The sequence below is a fragment of the Puma concolor genome, unplaced genomic scaffold (genome assembly GCF_028749965.1).
Source record: "Puma concolor isolate L17-30 unplaced genomic scaffold, mPumCon1.1.hap2 unalloc_scaffold_11, whole genome shotgun sequence".
Classification (NCBI taxonomy): Eukaryota; Metazoa; Chordata; class Mammalia; order Carnivora; family Felidae; genus Puma; species Puma concolor.
The window spans coordinates 191,964-209,031 of record NW_028240136.1 but is presented as its reverse complement, the minus strand read 5'-3'; the positions used below and the strand labels follow the sequence as shown (position 1 = coordinate 209,031).

General features: G+C 40.1%; 1 protein-coding gene and 1 long non-coding RNA gene across 3 annotated transcripts; one reads left to right on the top strand and one right to left on the bottom strand.

Annotated features, from left to right (window-relative positions):
* Nucleotides 1–76: 76 nt before the first annotated feature.
* On the bottom strand, nt 77–9,259 carry LOC147571705 (transport and Golgi organization protein 1 homolog). Of its 2 annotated transcripts, XM_086696133.1 has the most exons (10): nt 9,047–9,259; nt 5,464–5,485; nt 4,431–4,519; nt 4,114–4,176; nt 3,308–3,374; nt 3,006–3,144; nt 1,150–1,251; nt 403–463; nt 261–296; nt 77–178 (listed from the first exon to the last, which is right to left on the bottom strand). In XM_086696133.1, exons 1-10 carry the CDS (start codon nt 9,242–9,244, stop codon nt 92–94), a joined length of 864 nt encoding a protein of 287 aa, XP_086552259.1. In that variant the 5' UTR covers nt 9,245–9,259; the 3' UTR covers nt 77–91. The 2 variants fall into 2 exon arrangements, with proteins under 2 accessions (XP_086552259.1, XP_086552260.1); XM_086696134.1 differs by lacking the exon at nt 4,114–4,176.
* Nucleotides 1,245–4,305, top strand: LOC147571706 (uncharacterized). Its single transcript, XR_015247129.1, has 2 exons — nt 1,245–2,614; nt 3,381–4,305. It is a non-coding gene; the product is annotated as an uncharacterized LOC147571706 (long non-coding RNA).
* Nucleotides 9,260–17,068: the final 7,809 nt, after the last annotated feature.

Genomic DNA, 17,068 nt, shown 5'->3' with positions numbered 1-17,068 from the left:
AAGAATGGACTTCTATCAGAGTTGCAACACCACGTCCTCTGACTAGACACTAAACAGCACCGCTGTCATCCCTCAAAACACCCATAAAAACTCATGTCACGCTCCCACACCTGTGTTTCAAGCAGGCGACCTCCCGGCTCTGCTCCGCCATTTTCCTCTCCCAGATCCGAGTCTTGATCTAGGGGAGAAAAACATATCCACCTTCAGTTGTGCCAGACTGGGAACGAAAGAGAGAGAGGAGGAAAAAGGAAAACACTTACCCAGTTGTTCCGAACATTACGCTCATAAACTGCGACCTGAAAAAGCAACAATGAAAAGTCTGTTTTTAGGAATTCCAAGGGCCACTACACTCAACCACATGAGGTGCTAAGGGTTCACTATGTCAGGCAGAACTCACGTTACCTGGTGTGTGAAGGTGCGTTCTGCCTTCTGCAGCTGTTCTCGTGTTTGTTCAATTTGCTGTCTGTGAGATACAATTGTTTTCGTCAAATAAGGCCTAATAGTAGGTAGGATTATAAATAATCTGCTCATGTTCCCGTCATCCTCATATCTTCCCCCAATACAATTTATCCTTTCACATGAAACACTTTTCACACAATTCTAAATGTACAGAACCAAAGCTATTGTTCCATCCTCTCCTTACTCAGTATTTCATGCCCGTAGGGTTCAGAGGTCATAGAATTCTTTTCCATTTGCAATCTTGCCCTAATTCATCATGTGACAAGTGACTTTCATCATAAAGCCAACATAAAGTTCTATTCTCCTTTCACTTGTGTACTCACCAGGTTTCCTAGGGTTGCAAAGGCCAGGACCATCAGATGGTACTACCTTGTTGATGGATAGGATTTCATCCTATGACACACTGCTTTCCTATAGATTATGACAACTGACACCACCCCTCAGGAACGTTGGCATGGATGAAGTTTCTACATGGGCAGGTCAATGCCGGAGACCCAGAAATGTTTAGTAGCTTAATTGTTTTGTTCTTTCTAATACTTATCTTTTCCTATCTGTTAATTCTCTACGGATATGTCCTCTGAATTTGTGTTTGTATTACTATATTCATGGAGTCTACCCATTGTACAAAGGTTAGAACTAAGAAACGAACAGGGGTTTCATGAGCCGCTGCTAATTAGTATCTGAACTCACTTGCACTTGTGTATGTCCCTTGTAGCTATTTTCAGATTTTCCTCTGCAGTTGCCATCTGATTCTTCATTGCCACTAGTTCACAGTTTGTCATATCCAGATTCCTAAGATGGGAAAGATATATACATAGTCCAGTAGCCAAGGTCCAGAAATTCTGCCTTTTTCCTTCTCAGCTCTCTTAAAGCCTAGACTCAAATATCCCTATCCCCTCCCCCAACGATGCACAGACTGACAACACAGTCAGAGAAATGAAGACCCCATTTAATGTTAAAGAAAATTCAACCTCCGTCTGCTGCCAAGTCGCCTACAATCAGAGCCGCCTTTCTAGTCCTCTGCTTCTACTCCTTCATCGTCAAGTCATCAAATAACATTGCACCTTGTGCCTTCCCAGAGTTGGTCTTTTGTTTGTGATGGAGAAGGCCTATTTCAGGTCAGTGTGAAAACCTGTGCCTGACCAACTGTACCCATTAGGATGAGGCAGGGGATCATCATTGCCTTACACCTCCATGGGGCAGTGCACTGAATCTCAGTCCAGAAGTTGTACCCTGACACAGACACTGAGTATGAAAGACAGCCTTCCAGGATAAGGCTTCACCAGCATTGCAAATCACTCCCATACACCACTAAGGTTCAGGAGTGCAACCCCTGCCCACTCTTTCAAAGATCCTGGTGGAGGGAAAGGCCAATCTTAGAGTGGCAATATATGCTGAAATATAACATGGTGTGAACTGTCCCACAGTCAGGCTCTTATCTTCAGGAAACAGATTTCAGATGGAAAACTATCACCTTCATGGAGTCAGTCTACTTTAACAAGACTCAGTTCATTGACAGTGAAGGCAGCAAAGGGAAATGCTTAGAAAGGCTGGTTTGCTGTGTTGCCCTCAGACTATTTTGTCCATGGTGTTGCTTTAAAGGGTTTCAACTTGGCACCGGATGTACTCAAGAATCACATGCAAAACTGAAAGACTGTTAGTAGTGGACACAAAAGCACTAGACAGAGAAAGGTACATGCATTTCCTTCTGGCCTCTCAGGTAGTCCTTCAGCAAATGTTTTCTGGGGTGGCTGTAATGTAGAGGCTCTGTTGTAAGGGGGCGAAGATAGAAAGGTGGTCAGGGTGCTCTACCTGCTCCCACAAAGAGCTTACAAATTAACAAAAACAACATGCCAGTGAGACAGAGCAGGCTCCACCCCGGGTGTGGAAAGGACTAACAGAAGCTGAGCCTCCAGGGAAGACAAGGAAGCATTTCCTTTTCAATGTGAATGAGGGGCTCTAAAGGCCCTCCTCCTGAGAACAAAAGGAAATACTGGACCAAAGAAGAAACATGCACCTGGTGCACCAAATTTCTAATGAACCCATGAAGACACACTTCATACGAGTCTCACTTGCAGACTGGATGAAGAGATGCAGTACTGATGCCATCCCAACCCACAGTCTAGAAAGAAACTCCCATGGTTTCTGCAGCAAGGTAAGTCAATGTTTCCCCTAAATATTTTTGACCCAAGTCCGGTGCTGAACAAAGATCACCTAGTTCCGGCTGATAAGACAATGGGATGGGATTGAAACCTATAGGCCAATGTAAATGGATCCAGAGGGGAGCCTGTTATCAGTGTGCTTAATGCCAGGATCTTCCCTCTTCTACCCCAAGTACATGACACAAGAATGTGTGACAAGCACTAAGGACAGAAAGGAAAATGCAGGTTATAGGAAGCAAGGTAGGAAGGGCAGGCACAATTCTCCTGAATGTATTCGGCAGAAATACTCTGGATCCAATTCTAGAAGAAATATATTTATCTATAGCGGCCACCACATTCATTCATACAACAGTACTCGGGACCATTATCACATGAACGTCTTACTTTGCTGTAGCCATTTTTCTTTCTTCATAGGATTTATCAAGGACGTCTCTGCTCTCCTTCAGCCTTTTGGCTGTTTCTGCCCTGATTGCTTTAATAGAACTCACATCATTACGAAGGTCTTCCACGGCCTTTATCCTTGCTGTAAAAAAAATGGTTATTTTGTGCATGTGCATATGACCTGAGACTTGGTTTTGGGGTGACAGGAAAAGGGCAACTAGTGTGAAGGCAAGAAGGCATTCTTTCCCTTCCCAATGCAAAGTCATTGCCACCATATGGGGATTTCTCCCCAACAGACAACATACCTTCCAGTGCACGTTTATTGGACCTCCAGGCTCTCAGTTCCTCCAATTGACCGTTTGCATCTTCTGACTTTAGGACAGATATGAGAAAATACATTCAAGAAATAAGGATCGCACAACAATGTGAGTGCAACAGGACTGTGAATGGCAACAAAGAAAGATCCTGGGGCATAAATACAACAAGGACAAGGCAAAGAACATGGAAAATAGTTCCAGTCAAAGGGCTCACAAATGGCTTTCTTAGGAGAATATTCCTCTATGCACACTGAACATTGTTGAGCATTAAGAGAAGAAGGCAGTATACAATTTGCTATTGCCCTTCATCTCTCAACTATCTTGGGGGATTTTCTCCATATCTTGGAGGGCAGGTCTGAATGATGTGGTAATGACCTAGTTGTGAAAATAAAAGATACTTCCTAGTCCTTGAAATAGCAAACTCCTCATGGTGGTCCTAGTGACAAGGCAGCTGTGCAGATGGAGGTTTGTCTCCCAGAGGCCCACTCTCTACTATGGTAAACAGCAAGCGAATATGCTATGCTCACCTCACCCAATGAACAAAAAGCCTCCAAAGTCAAATGACAGTAAAAGCAGCCAACTCTTAGCACTTCCTGATTCTTAACATTCCTCTCTCTCTCTCTTTCTGATTGCAAGGTAACATGTGCACTTTGAAGGGTGTCATTTAAAATTTTATTGAAGTGCTCAACTTTTCTGATGTTCTCCTTCAACAGAACATGTTGAATGAGTCATAACAATTCCTTAATTTTACTTGTGTGTTTAGAACGCAATCCAGGCAAAGAAAGGATTCTTACTTTCAACTTCAGAGCTTCAGCAGAGTGAATGTTACTTTCTCTCTTAGCTTCTTGAAGATGTATCTTTAATTCATTGATGTATATACAAAACATATGAAAAAGGAATCAGAATTCAAAAATAGCATCGTGGTAGATAAGCCTATGTCTGATGTGTGACTCCTTTCACAAATAAAAAGGTAGTTTTTTATTACATTTGTGAAGCGTGTCTTGAATTGGAAGTATTCATAGAACACATGAAATAGGTCAGTAGGATGAACTACAAGAGGTAAAACTAATCAAAATGAAGTCACAAGAAATATTTGAAAGGGCAATGCTACCTTCTGTTCCCACGTGGATATTGCTTCAGCCAGCTCTGTGTTTTCTTTCTCCAACGTGTTGATCTTTGCAGTTTTTTGCTGTAAATTAACTAAAATGAGATAAAACAATTTTTAAGGTTGTTACCAAACCAGTGACATCGAATAATCCCACTGTATTAGCAGCACAGACACATGATCTGACACATGGGTGTAACTAACTTTTTAGCTTTCTCATTGTGCCTGAAGAAAGCAAGTTTCAGCAGCATTTTAAACCCAAGAAACCTCATTTCACTGACATTCCTATACGTGTAAGCTCTAGAACACCGACTCCTCTAACAGACACAAAGTGCAAACTCCTCTCACATTGGCCCAATGTGAGAGCTCTCCTGCCCTGAGGTCACCCTTCTCATCACCACCACCGCTGCATTTACAGTGATGAACACCAACCAGTCTTTGAGGGCTTGTTAAGTGTCAGGTAGCCACCTTGCCTCTCAACAGACAGCACCACAGAATCAACACAGTCCATGGGGTCCGTGCAGAATAGATTGCCCCCCATTTGCATCAAGTTCACTTTTCCCCTGGCATGAGTGGCTCCCTCCACTTCAGACTCAAAACCTTGGTTTAACCCTCTCCTGTGACACACACCCTGCCTGGCAATACCTGGCTTCTTCTCTAAGCTTAGGCTTCTTGACAGACTCAAAGAGGGTTTTCTCATCTTCACATCTCACCAAAAGCCAGGTCATGGCAAAGTACTCACTCCACACCTCAGGCTCATATCATCACTTCTGTCCTAATCATTTCTATGCAAAATTACACTCATTCTGTTCTCCTTCCTCCTGTGGTGTTTTCCTCCCCTGGTCTCTTGTCTTAAGAGAGGCCAATCCCTCCACATTGTCACTTAGCCTCTAACAGGAAAGAGAAAGATTTTCAAGAGTTAACAAATCAAGTAGACATCAGAAGTCACCATATTTATCCTCAGTTAAAAAATGAAAACCCACACCAAACACGAGTAATGAAAAAACATTACAAAGACTACTCAAACCTAAAATCTTACCTGGATATACTGGAGGCTCTGTCTGAGAGAGGAAGAAACAAAATTAAGTTTGAGGTCAAAACATAGTAATAGTAAAAACTTATTCTTCCTGATAAAATACTGAAAGGTCATCCAATGAAATCACAATGATCATTTTGTTCAGCATAATGAATTCATAACGTTAATATAATAAAAAATTAGAATTTCATATTTAGTTCATGATTCTTTATAAACCATTTCTGATAAAAGCATAACAATTCAGAGCTTATTTTGACCAAAAGATAGATTTACATTATATTAAATAAATATCAAAATATTCAATTCTGTCAGTGCATAATGCGGACAGTTTTAAAAATACGTAAATAAAATATTTGTCTGATTTTTTTTCTCTTGTAGTCAAACCCAACATCCACACTGAAGTCCAGAACCCAGGATCATTTGAAATGCCAAAAAAAGAAAAAAAGAAAGAGAGAGAGAGAGAGAAAGGGAGAGAGGAAGAAAGAGACAGAGAGAGAGAGAGAGAGAGATGGAGGGGGACGGTAGGGGGGCGAGAAGGAAAGGGAAGGGATGGGAAGGAGGAAGGAAGCGGCAAGGAAAGAAAAGGAAAACCTTTGTATGAAGACACGCTTCTTTCATTCTCTAGAAAGCTTTCTGAAATGTTACACAGGGTTGGCTGCTTTCCGAATCAATAAACAATTACAACATGTCAGGTGCTATGATTTTCCTAGATCACTAAAAACAGAGGGTCTTCCAAAAACACATCATCAGATGAGAAAGAGAGTGGAACATGGCTAGGGCAAAAGCACAGGCACCAAAAGAAAGGATGGCTAACATTTCAAAAACAAAGCAAAAAGGGCTCCCGTTGAGAAGGTCTAAGAAAAGCAAGAGGAACTGAATTCCTGTAAAGGCACTGGTCTAAGGCAAGGGTTAACAGTTTCCATACTGGAGACTTCTGGGAAAGTGAACCAAAGAGAGAACAGGTATTAGGGAGTAATGGTTGTCTGGGCAAAAGTAGAAATAGCCATTTAAAGCCTGACTGCACTAGGGTTTCTATTTTCTAGGAGCACTAAAAGCACGTCAACCATGGAAAAAGACATCCTGTGATTGTCTTGTGTCCACTGAAAAGTAACAACCATAAGATAATGACTGTGGGACTGAAGGATGCTTCCCCACTCCCAGCCCCTCACCCTTTGGAAAAGTGCCTTTATAAGCCTGGCACACTACCCTTTTGGGGAGCGATATTCCTCTTTCTCGGTGGCTCCGCTGTATACAAGCTATCTCTAATAAACGCCACCTGCTTTGTTTCCCTTTCGATCAGTGTTCATTACTAAGACACTGAGACTGGAGAACCTGGTCTGGGTGGCCCAGTAACACCCAGACCCAAGTCGTCCCCTGATGAATTATAGCTCAATAAAATCTAGGCAAGACTCTACTTTAACAAAAGGTAAAGACACATTTTCTTGATCGGTAGGACGTATATCCCTATTTGAAAGTTTTGAATGATGATGTGATGCTGAAGCGAGCCCCAACATCTTGCCAGGATATTGGAATATCATCATGGTATCAAAAAGTGAGTCATAAAAATGTTGTTATAGGAAAGTGTATCCTAAGCAGGGGAAATGGAAAGAGAGATGGCCTTCCAAGTACTTAATATGCATATTTTCTTTTTGAAGGGAAAGATTTCTAAATTGGCAGGAAAAGAGGAAACACAGCCACTTATAAATAAACTCATGCTCTTCTGTTCTTGCTTAGAAGGCCTGCCCTCCAGAGAAACTATTTCTCCAAAGCCTAATGGGGTTTTTCTGAAGACAAGCAATACAGATGAAGGGAAATACTCAACTACAGTGCTCTTCCTCCTTCCTGTCTCATAGGGGAGTAAACTCAGCCTAAAACCTAGGGAAAGACAAAACTTGACACTAAAAGCCTTCACCTCAGTTTTTTTAAACACGGACGTGACCCCAAGCTTCCCCAAAAACTTAACAAGGTACCCTGAAAGGAAAAACCACATCTTTTGAACACAGAATGCAAGCATTAGAATCACACTTCCTATGGCAGAGATGGTGGGATAATCAGGCTGGGAATGTAAAACCGCTCTGATTAATAGGATAATGACTCTAATGGAAGAAGTAGTCAGTATGCAAGAAGAGGTGGTGAATGTGAGCACAGAAACGATAACTCTAGGATCCAAAAGGACTTCTAGAAATCCAAAACATCATAACAGAAATAAGGAATGCCTTTGTTGGATTTATTAACACACACAACACACCTGAGGAAAGACTCAACAAGCAGAAGGAAATGTCAAGTAGAAACACCCAAAACAGAAACGCACACAAAGAAATTAAAAATACAACAGAGAAAATCCAAGACCAGTGTGACAATGACAAAAGGTGTAACATACACAAAATGGGAATACCTACTTATACGTTTGAAGTGCAAATGACTGAGAATTTTCCAAAATTAATGATAGTCATAAACCACAGATTCAGGAAACTCAAAGAATTTCAAGCAGGATAAATACCCCCCTCCAAAAAAACCAAACCAAACCAAAAACAAAACAAAACAAAACAAAAAACACAAGAAACACAAGACTATCCCTAGACATATACTATTCAATCAAGAGAAAATTGAAAACAAAGAATTTTGGAAGAAGCTAAGGGGTAGTGTTGGGGGCTGGAGTTGCAGGGAGATGGAAGAAATAACACCTTACCCAAGAGGAACCAGGACAAAAAATACTCAGAATTCAGAAACCATGCAATCAAGAAGACTGAAATGTTTATACTGTTAAAAGAAAAGAACCCATCCACCTAGAATTCTGTGAACAATTAAATTGTCCTTCAAAACATGTACAAAGTAAGGGAAATTATTGGAGATACTGAGGTCAATAATAAAGGCTGAATTCTCCAAGAAAACATAATCCTTAATGTACATGCATTAACAACAGAGTGCCAAAATACATGAGGCAAAAACTGATACAACTGATAGGAGAAGTAGACATATACATTATTACAGCTGCAAGATTTCAACACCCTCTATCAGTCATTGACAGATTGAGCATAAAGATATTCAAATATAAGAACACAGTTGGACTGAACTGCATCACCAATCACCTAGATCCATGACCATCTGTAGAACACTTTCTACAATAGAAAAATACACATTCTTCTCAAGCTCATATAGAACATTCACTGACACAGACCATATTCAGGGTCATAAAATACACCTTAACGTGAAGTCAACAAAATCATAGAAAATACGTTCTCAGAACACATATGTAAGCTAGACATCAATAATAGAAAGACAACGGAAAAACTACAAAATATATGAGAGATATTCTCATAGAAGATAGAGAATAGAGATAGACTAGAGAAATTCTAAAAGAAGAGGGTCAAAGAGACATTTCACAGAATTTTAAAAATATGTCCATCTAAATGATAATGAATGTTGGAATTACTACAATTTGTGGGATGCAATGAATGCCGTGCTTAAAGGGAAATTTGAAGTACTGAGTGCATACAAATGGTCTAGTAAAAAATTTGTGCTTACCAAAAAACTTCTGCTTACTTATGCTTAAAAGCCTATCTGTAAGGTATTTGAGTATACTCACAGCAAGGACAACTCTCCAGAGGTAAATAAGACATGCACAAATTGCAACGGTGGCAGTAATAACGGCAAGCTTCCGCAGAGTTCCGAAGACACGAGAGCCAAGAGGGAAATGGTCAGCCAAAATATGGACAGGCTGAAATAATATTTGAGATAATGAGGAATAGCAAAGACATTTATAATATCTGTCACCAAGAATCATTTTTATAAACCTTCAACCAGCCTCCAGGAGGTTATAAGCACACCTCTCAAAGGCCTCCTCCTGAAGGAGAGGGAGGACAGAAGGCTTACAAAGGAGCTGGGGCAAACCTGTAGGAGTGATGATTGTGTTTACGATCTTACTGTGGTGATGGCTTCATTGTTCCTTACCCTTTTAGTAGACAGAAGTAAATGACTTCTGTTGTACATATTCACGAAGTACCTAGATAAAATCCCTTGGAACATTTCCAAACATACACCAAAATTTACGGAAGGAGGGGGGAAAGTAACAATAAAAATGTACTAGAGATTCAAATGAGGCTGTTATAGAGACAGATGTTTACAGATATGGATATAACTGAGAGATGTGCAGCTGCTCTTATAATAATATGGGATTATTCCAGCAAAAATAAATTCTACATTATTGTTTAGTTTCTAAAAACACTGAGGTTTTCTTTTTTCTAATGTTGATTTATTTTTGAAAGTAGAGACAGCGGGGGAGGAACGAGAGAGAGGGAGACAGAGAATCCAAAGCAGGCTCCACGCTGTTAGCACACAGCCTGATGCTGGGCTCAAACTCACAAACCTGAGCCAAAATCAAGAGTCAGATGCTTAACTGACTGAACCACCCAGGCTCCCCATAAGGTTTTATGTTCAAGGTTTACTTTGAATCTGAATCACAGCCCAAATTGTCAGACTTCTGAATTAAATAAAGATTTGCATAATCAGGTGATCTTGTCTATTTTGATGAAATCTATGAGGTTTTAAGTTACTTGAACACACATCTCCAAATAGCCAATACAATAAATTCAAGTTCCTATTTCATAGTGTTGCACCTAAACCAATCAATAACAACTATGGAAATTACTTTCTAAATAACACAAAAGTCCTGGGTATGGTCACCAAAACAACAGAACACATATCATTTTACTAAAACTAGACTTACCAGTCCTTTAGGAGAAAATACACTCACAATGCAATTCATACTAACTCACATACCAAACTTTAATTTTGTGCCAATAAACCTCTCTAGAAAGTAGCCTCCAAAAGGTGTACCATTTGTATCTTCAGCTCTCAGAACTGAGGTCACTAAATTGCGTCCCGGTGGGAAATGTACACTGTCTTTGAGTGGCCAGTGTCTGCAAGAGACCAGGGGCCGTCAGCACAGTGATCATGGGGATCAAAAGACAGAGGCCATCTTGACATGAATGGTAAACATCCTAAGTCCTGGGCACTCTTGATACCTCTGCCAGCTATCTGTATGCTGATTTGATTAGTTACCGTTAACTAGATTCGATCCAAGGGAGCCAGTAACACTTGGTTCCCACAGACAATGGTCATGACCAGGTGGAGGTAGGAAATGCAAGACAAGTTAGTTTGTGCAAGAATTCAGAAATGAGGGAGGGAGAGAGAGCTGAACTGATCGATGAGATGCAGCCTAGGTAGAAGGGGGAAATTGCAATAAACAGAACCAAGAAATTTCCTCCTTCGTAGACTCAAAAGAGACAGAATAGATTCTGTTGTGCCTGGAGGTATTCATGTGAGAGGATTCTGCCTCAATTTAGGTTGTTCCTGACTTGGGACCTTGCAGATCCCTCTCTAAGAATCTGGTGCATGCCAATATCAAGAAATCTACTTTTCTCTATGGGTGTCCCCTGTGTCTCTGTCTCAGGCTCTTGGGAGTACAGGTTTTGCTTTTTAATGATAGAATGAAACATTCACACTGGCAACCAGGGATTTCTTTATAGTTGGACAATCCTAAGGACATTCAAGACCCTTTTTGCTTTGGGTAAATCAACACTCTGCACATAGTTGGCTAAAGAAAGGACAAGAATGCATTCACTTCCTGATCACATCACTCCTAGTGATTTTCTTATTATAAATGTCCAAGCAGGCTGAGGCCACTTCATGTACGCTGAGCTTGTCAGCTACCTGGTTGGACACAGAGTCCTTGGGGGCAGCCTCTAAGACCAGAGGGAGAGGGCTGATGCACAAGTTCCCCAAAGCGAACAAACCAGGAAGCACAGAGCACCAACGACATTTCACTTTCCAACACCAACACTTCGGACACCACGGTTCCCAGGGCTACCAAACTTCACAAATGTGAACAACGTGCTGATAGGAAAACTAACTACGTATAAGAGGGACTCTAAACTTACAAAGCTTGAAGAAGAATCTTGACAGGCCTTCCAGGAGCCATCTAATAGTATAAAATACTATTAATACTATTAAATGGCTCTTATTCAGTAGAGTTTCTGACATTTTTAAAAATGATTTTAAGGAAGTATAATTCAAACATCATACGAGCCCCTTATTTAAGACAAAGATCTCAGTGGCTTTTAGTATCTTCCCATGTCCTTCTTTCTGGACATTATGAAGCTCAGGTTTCCATCCTGTCAACACTACTCTTTTTGGACCAAGTGGCCCAGACAGGATCCACAACTTCATGTGGACAGGTGTGGCCAGAACCCCTACATGCTGGTGGAGAAACCTTGCCCTGACTTAATGGGTTTTCCAAAAGAACTGAGTTCTCATCAAGGACTCCATGAAAAAGCTGTTTTTTTAACCACAGTCTGAAAAAGATCAATAAATACAAAAGGAAGAAGTCACTGATGTCGGATGTGTACTCACATTTGTGTTGGGGTAACCGGGATACCCGAGTAAGAGCATCCAGAAAAATAGCTTCCGAACCGTCATATTCTGGTCCTTTCAGGGGGCGCCTGGGCACCAGAGAGGAGGTGCAGATGGGGGTGAGGAGGTGGTGGGGGTGGGAGGGGAAGGGACGGGGTGGGAAAGGGGGTGAGGTGGGGGGGTGGGGTTTAAATAGGGATGGGATTGGGGAGGGGGTGTGGCAGGAGAAGAAGGGGGTCAGGGAGAGTACCCGGATCAGGTCAAGTACAAGAAGGGAGGGAGGAGGGTTCAGAGAAGTTAGTAGCTCAGCAGGTCAGTAAATCACTAGATGAGTAGGCCACAAGTAGCCAGTTAAGTAGACTGTCAGTAGCAGGTGGAGCAGACGAAGATCTCTCTTCATCCAAGTCTTCACCTGTTTGAGCATTGCCATAGCAATTCAGACGGTTTATGCTCTCTCTCCACCAATCAGCTGCCTTCGACCCTGATAGCTCACAAAGGACACCCCGCGTGACCATGGCTTTTCAAATGCCCCTTCCATTATGTACATATCTGGGCGCATGTGTGTCCCTATGGGAGTGTCTATGTATGTCTGGGTTTTGTACGTGTATATATTAGTTGTGTGTGTGAATTTGCTGCCCCTTGGGTCTTACCGTGTGTGGTGTCTGTGTGTGTGTGTGTGTGTGTGGGTGTGGGTGTGGGTGTGGGTGTGTGTGTTCTCCTGGGGGTGTCACTGGCCGTGTCTGCAGTGTGGGTCTGTGTGTGAATCTGTCCATAAGCCCCATACCTGTGTTCCCAGGTGAGGCTGGGTGTGATCCTGTGCTTGTGGTGTCTGTTTATTTCTTAGTGAGTATGGGTGTCTGTGAACCTCAGAAATGAGCTGCCACAAAGGGGACTCCCCAGGGGCGCCTGGGTGGCGCAGTCGGTTAAGCGTCCGACTTCAGCCAGGTCACGATCTCGCGGTCCGTGAGTTCGAGCCCCGCGTCAGGCTCTGGGCTGATGGCTCGGAGCCTGGAGCCTGTTTCCGATTCTGTGTCTCCCTCTCTCTCTGCCCCTCCCCCGTTCATGCTCTGTCTCTCTCTGTCCCAAAAATAAAATAAACGTTGAAAAAAAGAAATCAAAGGGGACTCCCCAAAGGCGACCCCAGCAATGGGTGAATATGAGACAATCTATCTCTTCATTAGATTCTGTTGGGAAAACTGTATATCTACATGCAAAAGAATGAAAGTGAACCCTTCCCTTACATGATACACAAAAATCTACTTAAAATGGCTTAAAGACTTAAATGTAACACCTGAAACCATCATACTTCTAGGAAAAATCAAAGAGGAAAGCTCTTTCACTATGCTCTAGGCAATGAGATTTTGGGATTGGCACCAAAAGCATACGCAGTAAAAGTAAAAATAAATTTTTATTTTTAATTATAATTATATAATATATATAAATATATATATTTTTTATTTATATATATCTAATATATATATTTATATATATTTATATATATATAATTATATATATTTTTTATATATTTATAACATATATATTTGTATATATATATTTTATATATATATATTTTGTATGTATTTTATTTTATATATTTTATATATTTTTTTAATTATATATATTTTTTATTTATCTCTATAAATAAATATATATTTTATATATAATATAAATATATTATATATATAATAATATATAAATATAAATATATATAATGTATATATACATGTGTGTATATATATATATAATTATATAATGTATAATATAAATATAATATAATAATATATATTATATATAATAATATATAATATAATAAAATATATAATATATATTATATAAATATATATAATAATATATACATATTAATATTATTATTATTATTAAAAATATATATAAATAAATATATATAAAAAATATATATTTTTATTTATATATATAAATATATGTTTATATTTTATAATGCACAAAATATACACAAAATGCACAAAATATAATGCACATAATGCACAAAAAATATAAATAAATATATATATTATATATTTATATAAATAAATATATATATTATATATTTATATAAATATATATAAATATAAAAATATATTTATTTTTTATATATTATATATATTTATATAAATATATATATATAATTATAATTAATTATAATTAAAATTGGGCCCACATCAAACTAAAAACCACAGGGAAGGAAAGGGAAGGAAACCATCAACAAAATGGAAAAGCAACCTACAGAATCGGAGAATACATTTGCAGACCATCTCCAAGAAAGAGTTAATATACAAAACAAATAAGGAGTTCACATGAATAGTTAACCTTAAAAATAAAACTACCAGTTATGTTACCAGGAAAAGTAAATGGCTTATTTAGGCATAGCAGAGAACTGCCCCTTGGGAGAAGGAAGCTATAGCAAGTCTGGAGAACAAAGGAGAGGAACACTTTTGTAGAGGAAAGGAAGAAATTGGGAGGGCTATGATCTAGTGAAAGTCCATTGGAGTACACTGGGAGTTCCAAGTATGGTGGCTTTTCATTGCTTAAGTTGTGACCGTCATCAGCTGGGCCATGATGAGGGAAGAAGAAAGACCTTTCTTCCTCTTGCTGAGGTAGTATAGCAGTAGCTGAAGTAGTGTCAGCTTACAAGATATGTCTCCTTCCAGTGGGTCTGCAGGAAATGACACGTGGTAGAGCCTGTGAGCTTCCCCCTTCTGGCCCCCTGACTCCATTTTCTTTAAGGTTTTATTTTCTTTCCAGTTCATTAGCATACAGTGTTGCATTCGTTTCAGGTATACAATAGAGTAATTCAACACTTCCACTTTAAATAAAGTTTCCTCTTACAATTTTCCCAAAGTCAACAGCAAAGAAACCATATAACAGGGTGAAAAAGTGGGCAAGGACCCAAATAGACTTTTTCCAAAGAAGACATACAGAAGGCTAACCGGTATGAGAAAAGATGCTCAACATCGCTAATTGTCAGGCAAATGCAAACCCAAACCACAATGAGCTATTACCTCACACCTGTTTGTTAGGATGGCTATTCTCCAAAAGTCAAAAGATAACAACTGTGGGCAAGGATGTGGAGGAAGGGTGAACCCTTAAGCACTATTTCCAGGAATGTAAATTGGTACAGCCATTGTGGAAAACAGTTTGGGGGTTCTCAAAAAGTTAAAAATAGAAATACCATATGATCCAGCAATCCCACTTCTGGGTGTAGATCACTATCTCAATGAGACATCTGTACTCCCATGTTCATTGCGATATTATTCAGTAGCCAAGATATGGAAACAACTTGAAGTGCCCATCAAAAGAAAGAAAAATGGCCTGTGCATTCAGTGGAATAGTATCTGGCCAGAAGAAAGAAGGAAGTTCTACCATTTCTGACAACGTGGGTGAACCCAGAGGACATGATTCTAAGTGAAATTAGTCAGACGCAAACAGACAGATATTGTATAATCTCATGCACATGTGAACTCTTCGTCTAAAGAAAAGTTGAACTTGTAGAGACAGAGAGTTGAAGGGTAGTTACCAGAGGCTGGAGGATGGGCAAAAGGGGGAGATACTGATCAAAACGTACAAACTTTCCATTGTAAGATGCACAAGTTCTAGCGACCTAACGTACAGTACGGTGACTACAGTTAACAATACCATATCGTATACTTGAAATTGACGAAGAGAGCAGATCTCAAGCATTCTAACCACACCACAAAAACGAAGTAGCTATGGGTGGTGATGGATATGTTAACTAGTTTCATTGTGGTTATCACTTGTCAGTGTATGCATATATCAACATATCACATTGTAAGTCTCAAATACATAAAATTTTTATTCATCAAAAACAATAAATAAGTAAGTAAATAAAGACCAAAATAAAGAGATAAATGAACAAAATTCCAATGTGTGAAAATGACTTTGGATAATGCCTGAAACATAGTAACAGCCACCAGAGATACAAGAGGACCTGGGAAATAGATACATACGTGGTACTTCAGTATACCTGGAGCAAAAAGGTGAGGAGAGAATACAGGCTTCTTTTAAGAGATGAAGCTGGAGAAGTAACCAAAGCCTGCTTCTGCAGGACCTTGCAAACCAGTAAAGAACTTTGTGCTTTTTCCGGAAAGTACTGAGAAGCCATTGAAGAATTTCAATCATTCACTGACTGATTGCTGAGCTTTCATTGTTAAAAGATCATTCTGATTGGAGATGGAGAATGGGTTGACGTGAAATGGAAGTGGGTGGCAGGAAAAGTAAACAGGCCAATTTTAAGGCTGCGCATGAGATGATGGTGGCCTGGCCTATGTTAGTTGCGCAAGACTGGAAGTAGTGGGACGATGAGGCAATTGTTTCAAGACATACACGTGAGAGGTCTTGATGATTAGCTATTGGGGTTGGGAGAGAGGGAGAGGTCTAATGGGTCAGTTGCTACAGTGGGATCGAGAAGGGCAAGAGACAACTTGCATTGAGCTACGACAGGATGACCTCGGTGGGAATGATACAACTGGGAGGTGAAGGCCAGAACCCAGATGACCATATGTTGAGGAGAGGCTGGGAAGTGAAGAGTGGAGTCAGGATTATTGACTTGGCAACAGTACTGCTTGTTGCCACCTAACATCCATTCCCACCTTCTCTCATATTGAGAGAATTCCTGATATTTGGGTGGGTACATGGCTTTGTAGACTGAGCCTTTACATTACCAGGAAGTGTTAAGTTATGGTCAACAGAATGCAAATGGAAGTGAGGTGTGCTATGGGCAATGGCGTTAAAAGAAAGGATACGCTCTCCCCTCCCCATTTTCCTTGCCTGCTGGCTGCAAGCAGATCTGCTGTGCTGAGTCATCTTTGACCTTGTCAGTAAGGAACCACAGAGCAAGCATACAGAATCCTGGGTATCTGACACTATAGGGTAACCATTGTGGGTTTGAACATATACCTAGACTGTTACATGAAAGAGAAATACATATTTTGTTGAAGCCACGGTTATTTATAGCCCCTGTTAGAGCAACCCGCTCTATATCCAAACTATTACAGAATTTGATACGAGAAGGGAGTGGCTGCTAGTGTAGAACCCAACATAAGTGGCATAGGTTTGGTGGGCAGGCAGTAGGTGGGAAGGCACAGGTATTACAGTCTGGTGGCAAGTCTGGTGACAGTTTTTATGTTGTGACAAAACACTAAGCTGTTGTCTATGATCATTC